The sequence below is a fragment of the Anomaloglossus baeobatrachus genome, chromosome 2 (genome assembly GCF_048569485.1).
Source record: "Anomaloglossus baeobatrachus isolate aAnoBae1 chromosome 2, aAnoBae1.hap1, whole genome shotgun sequence".
Classification (NCBI taxonomy): Eukaryota; Metazoa; Chordata; class Amphibia; order Anura; family Aromobatidae; genus Anomaloglossus; species Anomaloglossus baeobatrachus.
The window spans coordinates 258,185,557-258,207,902 of NC_134354.1; the positions used below are offsets into that span (position 1 = coordinate 258,185,557).

General features: G+C 44.7%; 1 protein-coding gene across 3 annotated transcripts in view; it reads right to left on the reverse strand.

Annotated features, from left to right (window-relative positions):
• Positions 1-22,346, reverse strand: part of TFEB (transcription factor EB) — a 102,119-nt gene that overhangs the window by 24,189 nt on the left and 55,584 nt on the right. For all 3 annotated transcript variants that reach the window (XM_075335775.1, XM_075335773.1, XM_075335774.1), the window contains exons 2-3: positions 3,278-3,494; positions 1,874-2,128 (exon numbers count right to left, since the gene is read on the reverse strand). In XM_075335775.1, the coding sequence (XP_075191890.1) occupies positions 1,874-2,128; positions 3,278-3,472 (450 nt within the window). In that variant the 5' untranslated portion in view covers positions 3,473-3,494. The remainder of the gene's footprint in view (positions 1-1,873; positions 2,129-3,277; positions 3,495-22,346) is intronic.

The window sequence follows — 22,346 nt, forward strand, 5'->3', positions numbered from 1 at the left end:
CGCGGCTAGATGCAAGCATCGCAGGACGTGGATTACGCCGGAGCTGTGTGTTTTAAGGGGGGGGGGGTAATAAACGGGTGAACCAGGGGCTTTTTTGTGCTTTATTTAAAATAAAGGATTTTTCAGTGTGTGTGTTTTTTCACTTTACTTATGGGTTGATCATGCCAGATATCTGATAGATGCTGCCATGATCAAGCCTGGACTTAGTGGTGGCGATCCGCCGCCATTAACTCCTTATATTACGCAGATTTGCCACCGCATCAGGGCCGGGGACACACTGGGACTGCCGCATAATGGACGCGACAGTGCCGGGGCAGCGGCGGGCTGATATTCTCGGGAGGGGGAGGGGGAGGAGGGGGGGGGGGGGGACATGAACCCTGGCCCTCACCCTTCCCAGCCTGAGAATAACGGGCCGCCGCTGTGTGCTTACCTCGGCTGGACGGTAAAATACGGCGGAGCACACGTTTTTTTTTTCTATATGTCCGTTTGCTTTCTATGTGTATTCTATATGTCTGTGTGCGAGTGCGATGTGTGTGTGTTCTATGTCTGTGTGTGATGTCTGTGTGTGAGTGCGATCTGTGTGTATTCTATATGTCTGTGTGTGATGTGTGTGTTTACTCTCTGCTCCGCTTCCTTTTCCTTTCATAATGACATCACTTCCCTGCAAACCGCAGGCAGCGATTAACATTACCGCAGGTAAACCGCGAAATACCGGAGGGGATAACGCAGGAAAACGCAGTGAACCGCACAGAATTTGCTGCCTGCGTTATTCCCTGCGGGATTTCACGATTACATTGCAGTCAATGGAGTGAAATCCAGCAGCGTCGTGCGGAAAAGTAGTGACATGCAATTGTTTTTGCTGTGGGAATCCCGCAGCAAAACATGCAGCTGTCAAAATCCGCATAGTGCGCACAGCATTTTTTTTTCCCATAGGTTTTGCTGGTGAATCACTGCAGAGATGTTATGAACATAACATGCAGTGAAACATGCAGCAAAACCGCAGGAAATCCGCGGCAAAAACCGGCAAGTGCGCACAGGGCCTTACTGCAAGTCAAGTGTACGCGTCAAGGCTTCAGAGGTGCACTGCCCATGACCGAAGTACAGAAGATGGCTCAAGGATATAGGAGGCGGCAAAGAACAGTAGTCGTCTGCACTTCGTCATGTGCAGTGCCTAATTACCAGAAAACAACCCAGATAAATTCATGTTTAAAAAAAATAAATAAATAAAAATTGCATTTATAAGCTCTAACATTATAAAAGGTCTGTTTAGGCAGGGAACTTAGCAAATGGCGCTAGGCTAGAGGGCATGGGGGGGGGGGGGAGTGTTTTTTGCCCCAACACTCGTCAAACTTTTGCACAGTACTACTTACAAAAAAATCGGTTTTAAACAAAATGTACAGGAGGCTAAATTCTGAAAACTTGCTCACTGTCCAAATTTCTATATATTATTCTTACCAAAGCTCTAAACAACATCTCTCTGAGGCTTCTGACTTACACTGGATGAGTGACCATTTACATATAGTGGTTACATATAGTTATATAGAGGTACATATAGTGGGGATGCCCCAGAGTGTGCAGTTTAGATACTCTTGGGGAGTAATTTCCTGAAATGTACTCATTTTTCTACCATAGTGAGTTCTATCCCTGCCTTTCAGCTTTTTCCTTTTGCTAATTGCTATGACACTTCTGGAAATGCCCCGAACAAAACCCAATGGGTAGATTACCTCAAAGACATTATACAGAAAGGTTTTAAGATTTTGGAAGAGATACCTTCCCAGCCTTCTTCATTAATTGGTCACCTAAATTTGCAGGCAATATGAGCTGTACCTCTATTTTATAATATGAGGCACCCAGGCAACCTGTATCCGCTCACCTCTCTTTCGGTGTTGGAGCACAGGTTCATTCTGGCCATAGGACTGTTTGGTGCGCTGTTTCCTGCTGAAGATGAAAGGCGTGCTTGGCGGTGGGCAGGAGAAATTGGAGCAGGAGGGGGCTTTGGAGACAGTCTGAGTGGGTTTATATGGGAGGCAAATTTGTTTCCATAAGTGTCAGATATATACTCTCGAACCTTCTTGTCTCTAGACTGCTGCAAATGGTAGGAGGTTGGGTTCTCCAAGTAGGTCTGAACCTGTGAGACAAAAACTTGAAATAATTAGGGAAGGGAGAAGGGGAATGGGGGGGGGGGGAGAAACAAACCAAAACAAAACAAGAATCTTAATTAATTAAGAGGATTCTACAACGTTACATAAAATTGAGAGACGATCATGTGCAACCACCTCTACCTTCATCAAGAGAAGCATTCAGGGGACCCTAGTTCTCTAGATACACAACGCTGCAGAGGTGAGAAGCCAATCTATCAGACTGACATACCACATCTAGGCATATTCCACAATATCTGAGCAGGAAATTAAAAAAATGCAAAATGCATATAGGGAAGAATGGGTAAAAAAAAAAAAAAAAAAAAAGAAGGTTGTCCAGGCTTATGATATTGGATATAAGCAGCGTAGCAGGCTTAAATCTGGATAAAGAGCATCTTGGTGGAAATTGCGAGCTTCCACTCCCACATCCAAAAGACATAAAAACAGGGAACTATAACCTAGAGTCTCAATGGGTGATGTCAGTGTCTGTAGTGGGGCTATATAAGCAAGCATTATAAGTCGATGGCTCTTTTCACTGTTTAGAGGCCATTACCGAGAACTGCAGCAATACCGGTTTTTGGTTGGTACAGTGAACATCCAGATGGAGCTGAAAGCAGCTGACTAATGTTCGATATCTAGGATCTATTCCGGGGGAAAGTCTTCAATATCATAAGCCTGGACACAAATAAAAAAAATAAAGCCACAATTACATGGAATTGTCACCTAACCTGATGGCTTCCCCATGCACTTTGACTTTTGGCATATACAGAAATCGATAAGAAAAGGTTAGGAAGCATATAAAGATGTCAATTTTACAACTGCAGTGGGGATATGCTAACTAGCAAGTGACAAGTCAGGAGGGCGTTGATTTTCCCAAATTGACCATATTTTGCCACTATAGGCGTGAGTAACATGATTTGCAAATCTCTGCCTCTGACAAATCGCAGTAAGCTGTATGTACACACCCTGGCTTCATAGGTGCACTGCGTATCTCCAAGGAGGCAGTGCTGAGGTTTTCAAGAAAAACTCATGTCACAGATGAAGTTATCAGATACCCATCATGCCTATTATACAATTCTACAGCAGATTTTTGTCATGCATTTTACTCCTGCATAGGATTTCCCAATGACTAATTCTACCTTCAAGACTTCCATCGGAACTGGTGGTGGAGCTTGAAAAGAGGCAGGCGTATTGATGGCAGCCGAAGACGAGGAAGGCATTATGTGGTGCGGTATGAAATGCTGCTGATGTTGTAGCTGTATTCGCTCACGTTGCTCTTCCTGCTGAGCCTGTTCTTTCATCAGCTGCATACGAAGTCCAATTCTAGATGCCATGGTGGAAGATCACTGATGGCCTCTGCAAGAAAGATTTGGAGCTTATCAGTAAAGTGGAGAAGGGATTTGGGATTAGTAAACCATAATTACCCAGTGCAAGCATCAACATTCAGTGTCTTGCACCACGTTCCGAAATTATTCTTCAAATGCTATTTTTACCCTCCAATTTTCCTAAATTTTTGTTGGAAATGAGTCAATATAATATTCAAATTAACCGAGGAGGATAAATAAAATTGTTGGATAAACCTCCCAATAACAGTAAAAAATAAATAATAATAATAATAATAATAATAATAATAATAATAAACATAATTTTAAAACGTTAAGGTTGTTAAGAACTGAACGTGGTAATGTTGTATTTTTTTACATTGAGGTCACATCTACTGAAATCAAAATCTTTTCTTTTCTTATCAAAGGCATGGTAACAGGCCAAGTTACATGTTAACATTAGACCCCTTCTTTGATATTACCTTCACAATTCTTGCACCCATTGAACGTGTATTTTTGGAGAGTTTCTGCATCAGTTTCCTTGCAGTACATTAGAATAACCTCCCACCCTCACATCTTTTGCTTGAGGATACTCCAAAAGTTCTCAATAGGGTTGAGGTCGTGGTGGGTGGCTCATGGCCACACCAGGAAGAGTTTTTTTTATATATCCATAGCAGCCAATGACCCAGACATATTCTTTGCAGAATGAGATGATGCATTATCATGCATAAAGATCATTTTGCTATGGATGGCATGGCTCTTTTTGTGCTATTGAAACTTATCAGAAACTATGAACTTTGCTGAGGTCATATTCACACCTTCACAGACCCTAAAAGAGGCATACTAGCTCTCTCCCCATCCACCTCCTTGCTGATGCTGCAGCATTGTTTGGACATGTTGGTGATCCATTACTCCATCCATCTGGACTATCCAGGGCTACATGGCACTCCTCAGTAAAGAAGTCTGTTTTAAAATTAGTCTTCATGAATGTCTGGGCCCACTGCAACGGTTTCTACTTGTAAGCTCTGTTTGGTGGTGGTCGAATAGTAGAATTATGCACAACTGGAAGCCTCTGGAGGATCCTACAGCTTGAGGACTTCAGAGACACAGCAGCTTTAAATACCTGTTTGCCGCTTTGTTAAAATATTTTAGCAGCTGCTCCCCGATTACAATTAATTTATCTAGATGAAACCTTCCACATTATTCCTTTACCCGCACAAGCCCATCTGTGCTGTGTATTAGCCACAGATGTCCTAACAGTATGAGGATTATGCTTATGTTTACATGACATATCTAATGTTTTCATACCTTAGCTAAGATAGTGCACTATTTGATGCTTTCCAAAATCAGATCTTTTTTCTTTCACGCATTGCTTGAAATTTGCGGCCTGCTTAAAGCACAACTCCAGCAGGGTTTTGTTTCCCCCCCCCCCCTTTTTATTGCACCACTGGAGTGGGGCTTTAAATCTAAATCTCCTGCCCCTTATCATACTCCAATTTCCATTGTCGCTACCCAGGATGGTTTGTAGCGATTTGTGACCTGCTAGCTTCTCCAGTGTTTCATGGAGCACTGGAGGTCACATTACATCTGACAAGAGCCTCGCATAGAGATACATGTAGTGGGAGCTTCGGTTGCACAGGCAGACATTAGCCACAAGATGGTGCCGCAGGACAGTGGTGTTGTTTATTGATTGTTTATTATTGTACTTGTCCCTATTATTTCACATGTAAAGCGCCATGGAATAAATGGCGCTATAATAATAAACACATATATATATATATATATATATATATAATATTAATTATATATTTATAATAATATCTAATATATTATGGCTTTCATAGCAATATGAAATGTTTAACGATTGTGCATGGCCCATAGGTGTGGCATGTGAGTAGATAAGTTAGGGTATCTTATGCTGACACCTTTCTTCAGTGTTGTGAATTGAATTTAAATGAGGTGTGTGTATATATTATATGATATTTTTTATTTCCTCCCAGTATTCTGGAATGCTGTGTATAAGGGTTCACTGGTGGTTGCTGCAGCTTATAAGGGAAAATCCTGGTGACTGGTTCCCTTTTAAAGGAAAACTGCATAAGAAGGATGTTCCACTTCAATAGCACCACCCTCTAGTGTGTGTGGTTTGTTTTGTCTTTTTTTTCTTTTTTTCTTCTAGCTCTGGTGTGGTGCTTTTAAATCAAAGCCATATATTTAATATATATATCAGCTTGAACATTACCCTAATATTTAATTAACTCCCACCTACTGTGGTGGCTGGAGCGGCTTCTCTTTGGTGCGGCTGGGATGTTCGGTGATATTGATCATGTTGCTTCACCCAGCTGCTTTTCCAGGTTTAATCTTGGTGTGGAGCGCAGTCAGTAGACTGGTAAATCATATACAACACAGTCAACGCTGGGGGCACATACATTACAGGAGGGCATGGGGGCGCAATATGCCTCACAGATATATACACATCACAGTACACAGGAAGGACAGGGGGCTCAGAAATCACTGGGGGGGGGGGGGCACAGACAGAACTGACGGCAACAGACAGCACTCGCAGTGGCACGTACAGCACTAGAGGGACACAAACAGGCCTGGGGGACATGTACAGGACTGGGGGGGACGGGACATGTACAGGACTGAGGAAGCACAGACAGCACTGGGGAAAGGGGGGGGGCATATACAATACTAGGGCTGGCCCGGCGCGAGGCAGGAGGCCCGCAGCACCGCGCGAGGCAGGAGGCCCGCAGCACCGCGCGAGGCAGGAGGCCCGCAGCACCGCGCTAGGCAGGAGGCCCGCAGCACCGCGCTAGGCAGGAGGCCCGCAGCACCGCGCTAGGCAGGAGGCCCGCAGCACCGCGCTAGGCAGGAGGCCCGCAGCACCGCGCTAGGCAGGAGGCCCGCAGCACCGCGCTAGGCAGGAGGCCCGCAGCACCGCGCTAGGCAGGTACAGGGAGACTGGTAAACTAGCTACTCTTCTTCTGTGGAAAGGAAGCGCAGCGCATCTCATGCTTACCCCACCCACCAAGTATGTCCTCATCACGCTGGCACAGACCAGCAGGCTGAGGACATAATGGTATGCGCACCACACATTGTGATTTAAAGGGCCGGCAGCCGACCAGAACGCAGCTGATGCCCGAGTACTGCGGTACCCTGGAATGGGCCCAGGGGGCGCATAAAAGGTCATAGGGGGCCGCATATAGCCCACGGGCCGAAGGTTCCCCACCCCTGCTTTTATAAGGACAGGAGAATGGGAAGGGGAGGGGGGGGGATGAGTGAGAACCATCCAGCGAGATTACATTTGCTTGATGCTGCAGCACAAAGGGTGCTTTACACGCTGCAACATGCTAGTGATCTCGTTAGCAATGTGACACGCCAGATCGCAGATGCGATCTGCCGAGATAGCACATAGGTCGTTTTTATAGCGCCGGTCACATGTGCGATCTCGGCAGATCGCATCTGCGATCTGGCGTGTCACATCGCTAACGAGCTTGCTAGCGATGTCGCAGCATGTAAAGCACCCTTTATACTTAAAGAGCTGGATACATAGCTCAGCATTGTGGTATTATTTTGCCCATGCCTCTGCAGATTCTATCTGAGCTATAGAGAAAGAAGAAGAAATCCCTTTTTGGAGTAGTATATAGGAGACTTTTTTTCCCCCAGACTATTGCTATGCAATTGTGTGACACTTGGAGAGAGATAAGATGGAGTTTGATAAAAGTCCCTCAGTCACTTATTAAAACTGAATTGAATAATATGTTGATTGTTCCAAGTAGAGAGGGACACAAGACAAAACTTCAAATGCAACCTTGAAGTACTTACAAAAAAAACAAAACAGATTAATGTTAGCCTTCAGTCCTTAGTCTTGAGTATTACTGAGTAAATCTTCTACATACACCACATGAGCAAAGAAGCATTCTACAAGGATGACTGGAAAGGTTTTCTAAAACGAAATATTAAATCCTCATATAGACACAAGAAACGTGGGCTGTCTTTATTATTCATGTTGTTATGTCTAAGGCTACTTTCACACATCCGGCTTGAGCTCTGCGGCTCAATCCGGCTGTGCAAGCTATGCAACGGATGCGGTGAAAACACCGCATCCTTTGCATAAGTTTTTCCTTTGCGGCCAGTCCGGTTTTTGCCGCTTGCGGCATGCTACTGAGCATGCGCAGTGGCAAAAACCGCATGCGGCGGCCGGATGCGGTTATTGCCGCATCGCGCCACATCCGGCCGCCATAGGCATGCATTGAAAAATGCGCCGCATCGGCCGAATGCGGCGCGATGCGTTTTTTTTGCCGCACAAAAAAACGTGCCAGGCAACGTTCCATCCGGCCGCCGCATCGGCTAAATCTGCCGCATGCGGCAAAAACCGGACGGAACGCAAGGCCATGCGGCACAATGCGGCACTAATTAAAGTCTATGCAGGAAAAACGCAACCGGCAGCAAAAAAAAACCGGTTGCGATTTTCCTGCAAAGTGCCGGATTGTGCCGCATTGCAGAAACCGGAGGTGTGAAAGCAGCCTAAGTTCTGCCCAATTGAGGTTTTTATGACCTAAACTAACATGATCATGAGGAACTATGCTGTACTCACAATGATCGTAAAAAGGGTGCAGATATTCAGCCGCATTACAGACTTCTACATTAGGGCTAGGGCTGTTAGCTTTGATGTCTGGGATTTGTATTGATAAACCGTATGCACAAACTTAAGCCAAAATCAATTTCAATGGAATTCTGCAAATAAACAATCACGATGCATTGAAAAATTGCAGAATAAGTCACAAAATCAGTTTGTTCAGTGCTGAATGAAATCAACAAAAAGTGAAGTTTGACCCAACATCCAAATGGTCATGGCATGCAGATCTGTTGGGCAATGCTGAAAAGGGTAATCCAAAGTACAACACAAACACATGCAAATGGAGCATATGTACTGGGAATAGAATAACTCCTTTTGGGTCAGATTTTGGACATTTAGTAAAAATGTATAATATATATATATATATATATATATATATATATATATATATATATATAATATAATATAATATAATATAATATAATATAATATATATATATATATATATATATATATATATATATATATATATATATATATATATATATATATATATATATATATATATATATATATATATATATATATATATATATATATATATTATATTATATATAATTTTTTTTTTTTAGACACATATACACATACATACTAGCTGTACTACCCGGCTTCGCCCGGGTTAGCAGCTGCTGTTAACAAATTAGTTTGTATTAACAAAAATGTATTCTGCACACAAAACCACAAAACAAATAGATAGAAATGTAATTATTAAATTGTTGCCTATATTAACCAATCAGAGCTCAGATTAATTATCTGTAGCAAAATAGAAGCCAAGCTGTGATTGGTTGCTATTGGCAGCCTGATAAATCTCCAGGCAAGGCAACAGAAAGCCCTTCCCCTGGCAGTATATATTAGCTCACACATACACATAATAGACAGGTCATGTGACTGACAGCTGCCGTATTTCCTATGTGGTACATTTGTTGTTCTTGTAGTTTGGCTTCTTATTAATCAGATTTTTATTTTTGAAGGATAATACCAGACTTGTGTGTGTTTAGGGCGATTATGTGGCGAGGTTGGTGTATGTGTGGTGAAATGTGTGCTGAGGGTGGTATATGTGTTCAAGTATGTGGTAGTGTGTGTCGCATTTTGTGTGTGTGTTTATATCCCCGAGTGTGGTGAGTGTCCCATGTCAGGGCCCCACCTTAGCAAACTGTACAGTATATACTCTTTGGCGCCATCGCTCTCATTCTTTAGGTCCCCCTTGTTCACATCTGGCAGCTGTCAATTTGCCTCCAACACTTTTCGTTTCCCTTTTTCCCCCCCATTATGTAGATAGGGGCAAAATTGATTGGTAAATTGGAACGCGCGGGGTTAAAATGTCGCCTCACAACATAGCACCCGGCGCTGCCTGGGATAGTAACTGTCTCTGTTTCTCTCCCATTCTCTGTCTGTCTCCCCCTCTGTATATATATCTCTCTGTCTCTGTCACTTTCCCTGTCAGTCTGTTTCTTTGTGTCTGTTTCTTACCCTGTCTGTGTCTTTCCCTGGCTGCATTGTGACACGCCAACATTCCATATAATGGCGTGGCTGCGCATTCGTCTGAAGTTCTGGCTGCACTGTGGCTCCCAGCTCCATTTGCTTTAATGGAGGCAGGTTTTTTGGTGAATAACTAAAGAGCGGGGTTAAAATTTCCCCTCCAAATATAGCCTATGACGCTCTCGGGGTCCAGAAGTGTGAGTGTGCAAAATTTTGTGGCTGTAGCTGCGACAGTGCAGATGCCAATCCCGGACACACACACACCCCTTTATATAATATAATATAATAAAAAAAAAAAAAAAATAAAAAATCACCATTTACCAAACTTTTTTAGTCTGTTAGGGAAGTTGGAGAGTGAAGACGCAGAGTAGTGCTGTCCTGTGGACTGGGCCTGGAGCTGGAATAGCTTAGCCCAGTAAAGCAGGATTGGCAAAGAGGCACAGAAGAGAATAGACATCGGAGTCTGTGGTTGCCAGGGTGTAAAACCCTTCCCTGGTAGCCGAATCCGAAGGGCAGGAGAGCTGCAAGCCCCTGGCCCATAAGCAACCTGAAGGTACAGCTGCATCACCAAGGCCCGGTGTGGACTCCAGCAGAGAAGCATCAGAGAGGGCCTGCACAGCCTACCACAAAGGGAGAGGGACGTACCACCGGTCCCAGCAGCAAGAGAGCCATTGCTAACTCAGAGTGCAGGGTCCTATGAAAGCAAAGGAAGAACAGGGAGTAGGTCTCCTACTCAGCTGGCCAAAAAGAGCACCCCAGTTACTTCCAGGCCGGCCGGAGCCTTCTACCACCTGTAACGGTCTCCCAGGACTAACAGTTTATCCAGTAAAAGAGAAGGAGTTTACCTCAGGGAGGAGAGGAGTGAGGAAGTCTGTGGGAGGCAGAGGAGTTTGAAGTGAGAGCTAAGAGGAGTAAGAAGAGTAGTGCTCTAGTCAGTCAGGAGCAAGAAGGAGAAAGTGACGCTTCCTGGTGAAGACCCTGGGGCCCGGCTAGGCCCAGGTGACACCAAGCAGAACAGAGGGGATTCCAGGGCCACAGACAGCTTTCAGGCTAGTGGCCTATTCCACAGAACAATCAGGTGGAGGGATCAAGCTGCACACAGGGGACGGTCCCTAGAAACTGGAGGAAGAGAAGTCAATTCCAAAAGGTAAAAACCGAGGCCCAGGGTAGTTGCAAACACCCCGGGCCACAGCCCACAGCAGAACCTCTGGAAAGGTGGTAGAACACCCACTAGAAAAGCCCCTGGCCCGGAGGCTGTAGTGGAGGCCAAGCCAGGTTCATCTGTCACGGGTGGGGAACGACGCCGCTGCGCTCGCTAACGCTTGGGTCCGGCGCTGCTGGGATGGCTGCTCGGTGTCTCGAGCGGTGGGCCGGATCCGGGGACTTGAGCGGCGCTCCTCGCCAGTGAGTGAAAGGGGGTAGTTTGGTTTGGGGATTTGGTCCGTGACGCCACCCATGGGTTGTGGTGAGGTTGGGCACCACCGCTGCTGGTAACGGGGAACCCGGGAGCGATGGCAGGGAGCAGCTGGGATGTTGTTCTCCCCCTCCGTGGGTAGGGGTTGGTGGTCCCGGGGCCCGGTGAGGTGACGGGGAGGCAGGGTTGGATGGGTGCAGGGTCGCTTGGACTGCGCTGCCAGACGGCATGGTAGTACTCACTCAGCCACAAAAGGTACACAAAGTCTCTGGTAAACCAAACGGCTGGATGGACGGGTCCCGCAGCCGGCTGCTGTGGCTTCACGTGGACGGTTAGTGGTGGCTGCCTTTCCCTGCACCTTTGTGTATGTTCGGTCCCGATAGATTCCCACCGGTAACCCGCTCCCCACCTGGTGTTGTCTCCGTTATTTCACTGCATAGACTTCCATCACTACATCGGCACTTACAAGCACCAACTGTTGCCCCGGGGCACCGCTCCACCTGTGGGGAGCAGGACCATGCAAGCTGCCATTCCAACAGCCCCGGAGGCCCCATACAGCAGCGGCGGCTTAATAGCCGCAAACCACAGGTGGCGTCACAAATATTATAAACTTTAATCACCCCCAACACTGAAGTCATATTAATTGACTCCAGCGAGGGTCACGGAGTCGGGCCCCGCCACCACTGACGACCCCCGGACTAGTCCGGCCCGGCACCGGGTGTCCCATAGCCCTGGGGTGGGAGAGTCACACACACACACACACACACACACACACACACACACGTCATGAAAGGGTTGCCTGCATAGCCACCCCTATTTAAAATGAAAAATATTGCATGCAGGCATTGGAGGGTTATTTTTGGTAAGCTGCTCAGTTTACAGAGTTGTGCTTAGGGGACAGTACCTTAACCCCTTCACTCCCAGCCACTAAAACACCCTAATGTCCGGGCCATTTTTTGCAATTCTGACCAGTGTCACTGACAGGTTCACTCTGGAACGCGTCAACAGATCCCGGCAATTCTGACATTGTTTTTTCGTGACATATTGTACTTCATGTCAGTGGTAAATTTAGGCCGATATTTTTTGCGTTTGTGAAAATTTCGGAAATTTTGCGAAAATTTTGAAAATTTCGCAATTTTCAAACTTTGAAAATTTATGCCTATAAATCTGAGAGATATAGGTCACACAAAATAGTTACTAAAAAAAAAAAAAAAAAAAAAAAAAAAAAAATTCCCACTTGTCTACTTTACATCAGCGCAATTTTCGAAACAAATTTTTTTTTCGTTAGGCTGTTAGAATGGGTTAAAGTTCATGAGCAATTTCTAATTTTTCCAACAAAATTTACAAAATAAATTTTTTTTAGGTACATCACATCACATTTGGAGTGACTGAGAGGCCGAGGTGACACAAAATACCCAAAAGTAACCCCATTCTAAAAACTGCACCCCTCACACTGCTCAAAACCACATCCAAGAAGTTTATTAACCCTTTAGGTGTTTCACAGGCACCAAAGCAATGTGGGGAAAAAAAAAAAAAATAGAATTTACTTAACACAAAAGTGTTACTTTAGCCATAAAATTTTCATTTTCACAAGGGAGAAAAGAGAAAATGCACCATACAATTTATTCTGCATTTTCTCCAGTGTACACTGATACCCCATAAGTGGTAAAAATCAATTGTTTGGGGACACGGCAGAGGTCGGAAGGGAAGGAGCGCCATTTGAATTTTTGAATGCAAAATTAGCTGCACTCATTAGCAGACGCAATGTCGGGTTTGAAGACCCCCTGAGGTGCCTAAACAATGGAGCTCCCCCACAAGTGACTCCATTTTGGAAACTAGAGCCCTCAAATAATTTTTCTAGATGTTTGGTGAGCACTTTGAACCCCTGGGGGCTTCACATAAGTTTACACCGTTGAGCCGGGAAATAAAAAAGAAAAAAAAGAATTTTTACCACAAAACTGTTGCTTCAACTAGGTAGCTTTTTTTTCACAAGGGTATCAGGAAAAAAATGCACGATAAATTTTAATGGTGCATTTTTCCTGAGTACGACGATACCTCATATGTGGTGGAAAGTAATTGTCTGGGCGCATGGCGAGGCTCAAAAGAGAAGGAGCGCCATTTGTCAGCAAAACTGGTTGTAATCATTAGCTGACGTAATGTTGCATTTGGAGACCCCTGAGGTGCCTAAACAATGGAGCTCCCCCACAAGTGACCCCAGTTTGGAAACTAGAGCCCTCAAATAATTTTTCTAGATGTTTGGTGAGCACTTTGAACCCCTGGGGGCTTCACAGAAGTTGATAATGTTGAGCCATGAATACAATTTTTTTTTTTTTTTTTTTAACCACAAAACTGTTACTTGAATCAGGTAGCTTTTTTTTTTTTCACAAGGGTATCTGGAAAAAAAAATGCACCATAAAACGTATTTTGCAATTTCTCCTGAGTACGCAGATACCTCATATGTGGTGGAAAGTAATTGTTTGGGCACATGGCGGGGCTCAGGAGAGAAAGAGCACCATTTGACAGCAAACAGCAAAATTGGTTGGAATCATTAGCTGACGCTGTGTCACATTTGGAGACCCCCTATGGTGCCTAAACAGTAGCGCTCCCCCACAGATGACCCCATTTTCGAATTAGACCCCTCAAGGAATTTATCTAGATGTTTGGTGAGCCCTTTATATCCCCAGGGGCTCCACAGAAGTTAATTTTTTTTTTTTTAACCACAAAATGTTTGCTTCAACCAAGGTAGCTTTTTTCTTTTTTTTCTTTTTTTCTTCAAACAACGGTACCAGGAAAAAAATGTGCACCATAAAATTTATTGTGCAATTTTTCCCGAGTACGCAGATACCTCATGTGTGGTGGACAGTAATTGTTTGGGCGCATGTCAGGGCTCGGAAGAGAAGGAACGCCATTCGACTTTTCAAACGCACAGACACCGTGCACTGATCGGCCGCTGCAGGATGAGATACAAAAAAAGTCGGGGATACGAAAAGAAAAAAAAAAAAAAAAAAAAAAAGCCACGCCAAAAGTTCAGCAGGGATGCCGATCCGCACGGCCACTGCAGGACGCACACACGGAGGACGTGCAAGAAAACAACGCAAACTACGGGTTAAAAAAAAAAAGGCCCGCCGAACATTGACCACGAATGCAGATACGTTATCTGCATCCCTGATCTGTCCGTGCGTCCCGCCGAGCGCTGATGGATACAAAAAGCGTCGGGGATACGGAGAGAAAAAAAAAAAAAAAAAAAAGAAAAAGTCCCGCCGAAAATTGACCACGGATGCAGATCCGTTATCTGCATCCCTGATCAGCGCACAGACGGATGAGGTATAAAAATGGAAAAAAAGAAAAAAAAAAAAAAAAAAAAAAAGTTATACTCACAGGACCCAGAGGATGAGCAGGAGGATCACTAACCAGAGGAACTGCAGGAGGATACAAGGCAGCGAGATGGACAGCTTCTTACAGGAGCAGCAGGCAGGAGGTTGGACAGCTTATCAGAAGACCCAGGAAGGACCCAGCGATGAAGACAGATTTGATCGGGCCAGTGAAGACCTCGGACAACCCAGTGGAGGCAGGTAGGGAACATCGGAGAGGGAGAGCAGAGGGGGAAGGGGGAGACCAGAGAAGCAGCTGCAGAAGCAGAATTGAGATCACGGGGGAGGCAGGCAGATTGCGGGGGTTGCAGATCGGGATGTCGGGAGGGGGGGGGGCGAAATACTCACATGGAGCGGCGATCGGGCACCAGCAGCGGCGGCGTGGTACTACAAGTATCAGACGGTGCACGCTGCAGACATGTTGGGGGAGGCTCCCCAGACCAACACAGGCCTGGGGAGGGCGGTCACCTGCAGATCAGACCGCCCCACTGCACACTGATTTGAGCGATTGCGCGTCATAGAACGATCGCTCCAATCAGTGCTGCAGGGGCAGGGGGAGCCATGTTTGAGCTCCAGCTATGACCTGCTGCGGCACCTCATAGCTGGATCTCACAGTATTGCACTGATTCAGGCATTGTTTTATCCAAAATAAGTGCAAACGATGTGGTTGGCGGTTCAGATTTGAACAGCCAATCACAACGATCGTGGATGGGGGGTAGCGATGCCGCCCCCTCTGGGGTCAAGCAAAGGTCCCCTGCTGTAAGAAACAGCAGGGGACATCATTTGAAAGCCGTTGCTATGGCCACGGCAATCAAATTAACTTTAGGCAGTAAAGTTACGTCCCTGGTCGTTAAAGGGGTAGTTCACCCATTTTTTTTTTATTTTCTCTGAGTTCCACTTACCATTATAGGCATTTTCTTCATTGGCTTCTATTTCCAGTTCTGGCACTGAGCGGCGCTATCCTGCACGCTCAGTGCCTGTCACATGACCCCTGGTGCTGTGGCCGCTAGTATCCTCTTACGTCCCGTCAATTCCGGGCTCTCAAACTTGACGGGTAGAGGATGATGGCGCCACTCACATTGATTGGCAGGGCTGTGGGCGGTGACTACCGCACGTCACAGCCCAGCAGCGAGGGGAGGATCCGGAGGATGGCACAGTGTGGAGCGGTGAAGAGGACTGAGCATCTGGCAGATAGCGAGGCACGGGGCACCAGTGTAGAGTACGGGGGGGGGGTTCTTCAGGTGAAATCCCCCTCAGTCACGTAAGTATCTGATCTCACTCTCCACCCGCCCGCTCTGCTGCGATGTCAGGAGAACGGGCGGTGTGATCATGTGCTCCTCCCAGCAGCACTACAGGACGCAGAAAGACACTGACAAGCTGGTGACATGCAGCACCGCATGTGTCAGAGCAGAACATGTCACCGCTCTACTCTGTCACCTGTCCTGCTGCATGAGACCAAACTGTCTCCACTCTGTCACCTGCACCACAAGTCACAGAGTGGAGCAAGTTGGTGACCTGTCACCTCTTCCCCCCCTCTTTCTCTTCTTTCCTCCCCTCTCTTCTCTCCCCCCACTCTTTTCCCACCCCACTCTTCCCCCTCTTCTTTGCCCTCCTCTTATCCCTCCCGTCTCTCTTCTCCCCCTCCCCTGTTTCCCCCCCCTTCCCCCCTCTTTTCCCTTGCTCTCTCCTGGCATGGTCAGTACAGAAATCTTTCGATCGTGGAAGGGTGAGAGGGAGTAATAAACATGGAGTCCCTACTGTGTCTGTGTATTTATTTCTAATAAAGTATTTTTCTCTGTGTGGTTTTTTTTTTTTTTTTATTAACCCTTTATTGGAGATTTTTTTTTATATAAAAATTAAGACTTCCCTGGATTTTCCATTGCCAGTGAAGGCAACACCAAGCAGCGGGGGTTAGCAGCCAGTAGCTGCTTGGGTTACCCTTAGCAATAGAAAATGCAGCGGGAGCCCACAGTTTTTTTTTTTTACCCTTAACACTAGGGTTAGGGTTATGTGATTTTTTTTTTTAATGAATTTTTTTAAAAAAAAAAAAAAAAAAAAAAAAAGAAATCGCACTGCACTTGCGGTACATCGGTGTACCGCAAGTGCAGAGTGAGAATCACAGTAGCCGACTACGGAGGAGAGAGGGAGAGAAATCCATCCCACCCCTCCTGAGTGCCGGACCGCCCCCCGCAGCTGAGGTCTACTCGCACAGTCGGACCTCAGTCACACTCAGTAATTCATGCAAAAGGAGCACCGACCAAGTATTGAGTGCATTTACTACAGACTTCAGTAGGTGCCAATATTGGAGTTTAAATATATATATATATAAAAATTATATATTATATATATATATATATATATATATATATATATATATATATATATATATATATATATATATATATATATATATATATATATATATATATATATATATATATATATATATATATATATATATATATATATATATATTAGTAATGCCAAAATACTTACACCATTAGTTGCTGCACCTAGCTGTTGTACATGTAGTGGGCTGAGCTAGGTAGCTACTGAAATGGATGGTACCTACCTTCCATACTTGCAAAAAAAGTCTGCCAAAAACAGACTTGCTTGGTGTCCAATGGAATCCAGGTGACCAATTACAAGGTTAAAAAAAAACCAATGGCTGTATTTTTTGGGGTTGCTGTCCTGCTGCATTAATTTGGAGCCAGACACTCTGGTGGTATCCATAATGCAACAGGTATCTACCATTATATTTTAACCTTAAGGCTATGTGCCCACGCTGCGGATTTACCGCGGATTTTCCGAAAATCTGCAGCAGCGGCACTTCCAAGCCATTTCAATGGCATTTTGGAAATGCTGTGTCCATGCTGCGGATTTTTCCGCTGCGGATTTGCCGCGGATTTTGATGCGGAAAAATCTGCAGCATGTCAATTATTTGTTGCGGATTTTGGTGCGGATTTGGGTATAGAATGGGGAAAAAAAAAAATCTGCATCAAAATCCGCGGCAAATCCGCGGGTGCGGATTTGCCGCGAAAGTCGCGGATTTTCATGCAGAAAAATCCGCAGGTACATTCTACCGTGGACACATAGCCTAAAAAGTGCCCAAATCCCAACTGCATTTGCTGAAATTCCACCCCAAACTAGCAAGTAACCACAATGCATCACTGTTACCTGCACACACCAATTACTATCCCGCTCTCTAGTTCTTCCTGCCTTTTGTTACAATTAAAATATTTCAAATTTTGACTGTCGATAGCATACTGTTGCCATTTTATCTGAAAATCAATTCCTATGATTTCGCTTTTTTCCATTGAAGGTATGGATTTTTGGACTTAGTTCATCCATGAAGTCCACTTCTCAAAAGACTTTGAACATGGCTGTAGGTGAGACCATCTGGTTGCACATTGACCTCTCCAAATGTTGAAAAGGAAGTAAGAATGATATCTTTCATCTGCTACACCAAGTTTCACTGTGTCTTCGGTCCTCCACATTGCCCATCTTTAGATCAGCACATCTTGAACACCGTTTTGAATTCTTCTCTGCATCTCTCCCAGCCAAACAACATTGTATCTTCAAGCTGTACACATTCTTGCCATGCTGTACAACCGTTGACTTAAAACTGTCCATTACAATCTTTGTAGCAGAATTTGGCTTCTTACCAAGTTTGAAGCCTCCTATATTGCCATTTCTATTAACTATGGCCTTTCAATCTACATATGAAAATAATGATAGTTCTAGCCCTTTTGGTATTGTTAGTCATGCACCAGACTAATCCTGATACTAATACTGATGTGATTTAGATTTCCCTTTTATTCACTTTACATGATAAACATTACCACTTCTTTGGAAAACTCTCACTTTGCAATATTTTTACACACCGGCCTTAAAACATTTGCACAGTACTGTAAATCCAAACATGAATTTATAATATTTAGATATACCATAATCTTCATCTAATACTCACTTGTATTAAAAATGAATTAAAAAACAGGAATAAAGAAGGATGAAACATGGCTATGGCTTATGTGTTATTGCAGTAGATCATTGCGAAAAGAGAACAATGAGGGGCCTTAATACATTGCATTATATTAGGGCACTGACTGCAGTGTGCAACAATCACCTACATCTATGGGATGTTCATTTGGCATATCGTGGGGATACAACCCCTGTAAAGTTATTACTACTATATATTGATGGGGCCCATGCAAAATCTATATTATTCACCGAGGTGGCATCTACCAGGTGGCAGAATCAGACATACCTTGGCAGCCTTTAGTAAAGTCAGTTGTGTACCAGAGGAAGTATTGAGTATATCTGCTGCCTGAGGGCGCAAAAAATAAATGAGAAAAAAATAAAAATAAATAAAATACAAAGCCTAAAAGCTCTATTTATATTGGCCTTATATTGTGCCATCTCTGCTGCCATTCCTGGGTAGATTCTCTGTGTAGTAAAAAGATCACTTGACAGACCTTATTAAAAGTCAATGGGATCTATTATATTCATCAATGGATCCCAACCCGATATTCTTGATGAGGAAGGGGGGGGGGGGGTGGATTTGCTCAAACAGAATGGACTGTGTATATGGTCTAACTTTGGAATCTAAAAATCACTTCTAGACATACCCACTCTTTGTAGACCACGCCAGTCCTGATTTTTACCACTAGAGGTCACTAAATTCACAAACTAGACAGAATATTTCAATATGAGGGAAACTACCGAATAGTAAATTTGTCCACCAGCAAAAATCCATTTCTACTGATTAACAAGTTAAAGATATGGTCATAAATACAACCCCTATTGAAAAATACATACTTTTTACCTTGATGCATGCAACAAGCTTAAAATATACTGTATCTATCTCTATATTAGGGTGGCATGGTGGCTCAGTGGTTAGCACTGCAGCCTTGCAGCGCTGGGGTCCTGGGTTCAAATCCCACTAAGGACACCATTTGCAAGGAGTTTGTATGTTCTCCCAGTGTTTGCGTGGGTTTCCTCCGGGTTCTCTGGTTTCCTCCCACACTCCAAAAGACATACAGTTAGGGACTCTAGATTGTGAGCCCCAATGGGGACAGTGTTGCCAATGTATGTAAAGTGCTGTGGAATTAATAGCAATCTATAAATCAATAAATATATAATTTTATTTTATTTTTTGCAAATAGTGTTTTATTAAAAAAAAAAAAAAATTTGCACACGGTTTCATTCTGCATCCAGTAGTGGTAAATAAGAAGCCATCAGTGACTTTGCACTGAGGGCAGAGTTTGGATCCCTTTTCTTTCTTAAAAGGGAACCGGTCACCACTTTTTTGGCGTATAAGCTGCGGCCACCACCACCACCGAGCTCTTATATACAGCATTCTAACATGCTGTATATAAGAGCCCAGGCCGCTGTGAGAACAAAGACTTTATAATACTTACCCAACGGTCACGCGGTGGGCCAGATGGGCGACTCTGTTCTCCGGTGCCGCCTCTCTCAGCCATCTTCATCCTCCTTCTCTAGCCGGGGTGCATGATGCGTTCTACGTCATACAAACTCGCCGGCATTCCGGTCCTGAGCAGGGCAGATCAAATGTAGTGCGCCTGCGCAGGATCGGCGAGTGTGTATGATGTAGACGCGTCATGCACACACAGGAGTCAGGAGGACGAAGATGGCCGAAAGAGCAGGCACCGGCGAACGGAGAAGCCCATCTGGCCAACTTAGCGACCGTTTAGTATTATAAAGTATTTATGTTCTACACAGCGGCATGGGCTCTTATATACAGCATGTTAGAATGCTGTATATAAGAGCCCGGTGATGGTGCCCACAGCTTATAGGCCAAAAAAGTAGTGACAGTTTCCCTTTAAGAGCACCTCTCAGCGGATTTACAACCACAGACAAATACAAGTTGATTTTGCATGGAAACAAAGCTTGTAAAATCTAATTGGTGCAAAGTTTTAAATAAAAAAACTCATTTATTGATTGAAGATAAAGAAATTTATGTAAGTTGGCATAACTGAGGTCCGTCCTTTTCCTACACAGTGAACACCACTAAGGCTGCTTTCACACATCCGGTAGGTGCAGAGCCGGCCAGTCCGGCTCTAAAACCTATGCAACGGATGCGGCGAAAAAGCCGCATCCTTTGCATAAGTTTTTTAAATGCAGCCCGTCCGGTTTTCGCCGCTTGCGGCACGCTACTGAGCATGCGCAGTGGCAAAAACCGAATGCGGCGGACGGATGCGGTTTTTGCCGCATCGCATCCGGTGTCCATAGGCATGCATTGAAAAATGCGCCGCATCGGCCGGATACGGCGCGTTGCGTTTTTTTTTTTTTTGCCGCACAAAAAAAACGTGCCAGGCAACGTTCCATCTGGCCGCCGCATCTGCTAAATCTGCCGCATGTGGCAAAAAACGGACGGACCGCAAGCCCATGTGGCACTAATTAAAGTCCATGCAGGAAAAACACAACCGGCAGCAAAATAAATATAAAAAAAAAAAAAAAAAAAAAAAAAAGTTGCGTTTTTCCTGCAAAGTGCCGGATTTTGCCGCACAGGAAAAAACGGAGGTGTGAAAGCAGCCTAATGATACTGAAACTTCCTTAAAAAGGTACTGTCACACATAACGAGATCGCTGCTGAGTCACGGTTTCTGTGATGCAGTAGCGATCTCGTTATGTGTGACATCTATCAGTGATCAGGCCCCTGCTGTAAGATCGCTAGTCGTTGCAGAATGGTCCAGGCCATTTTCTTCTGCTGGGCAGGACACATCGCTGTGTTTGACGCTGTGTGACAGGGTCACAGTGACTGCTGAGGTCGTTATACAGGTCGCTACTGCGACCTGTATCGCTCCTGCATCGTTGGTAAGGTCTGACTGTGTGACATCTCCCCTGCGACCTCCCAGCGACTTACCTGTGATCCCTATCAGGTCGCATCGTTTTCGGGATCGCTGGTAAGTCGTTGTGTGTGACTGGGCCTCCAAAAAGGAAGCTGCAATCTGAAATGACCTATTATTTAAATCCGGTTTTTGTGTTGTTATCTGTATGTAAAAGAATGGCAGTTGCCGCTCCTGATTACAAAGTTCTGAGAAATATTATATGGTACATTCACAAAAGTGAGCATCCCTCCCCAATTCATGTATTTTTGTAATCTATTATATCTTTTCATGAAACAATACTGGAAATATGACTCTTATACAATATAAAGTAGTCAGTTTACAGCTTGTATAGGTGAAAATTTGGAGTAACCTCTGAATAACTCACAGCCAGTAGTGTCTAAACCGCGGGCAACAAGAGTATGTCCCCTAAGTGTAAATGGCAAAAGTCTGCCTAGTTAGCCATTTTTCCCTCCCCAGTGTCAGGTGACGCATTAGTGTTACAAGGTCTCAGTGTGAATTGGGAACAGATGCGTTACTCTCTCATACTGATCAGTGGCAGTTCATGGCAAACAATTCCTTGAGGATCTGAAAAAAGAATTGTTGCTCTATATAAAGATGACCTAGGCTATAAGAAGATTTCCAACACCCTGAAACTGAGATGCAGCACTGCACGGTGGCCAAGACTAGTCGATCATGGCAAGGCTTGTTCTGAGTGGAACTTAAGAAATGGAGTGCATGTGCTCAGCTTCATATCCAGGGTTGTCTTTTTGTTTTTTCTTCATTGAATTGGTCGGTGGCTGACCCCCACCTTGCTATGCACCCCAATTTGGGATGTATTCCACCTGTCTAGATTTTGGCGGTTGGTGACTGTTCACATTCAGTCATCAGGCCCTGTCCACAGGCTATTTACTTCATGCAGCATTTGCTTGGACCTGTCCCGCCCACAGCCATGACTCAGTCATGGGTACGGGATTGAAATAGACCAGGTGAGTGCTGCTAAGAGCAGTTCTACTATTCATATGTGAGGCCGTATGGCACATTTTATAAAAATATTTTAGTGTAGGACTGCCCCAAATGAGATTTGCCGTGACGTGGCGGGGCAGCTCAAGAAATTGCAATTTTTTTGCCAAAAA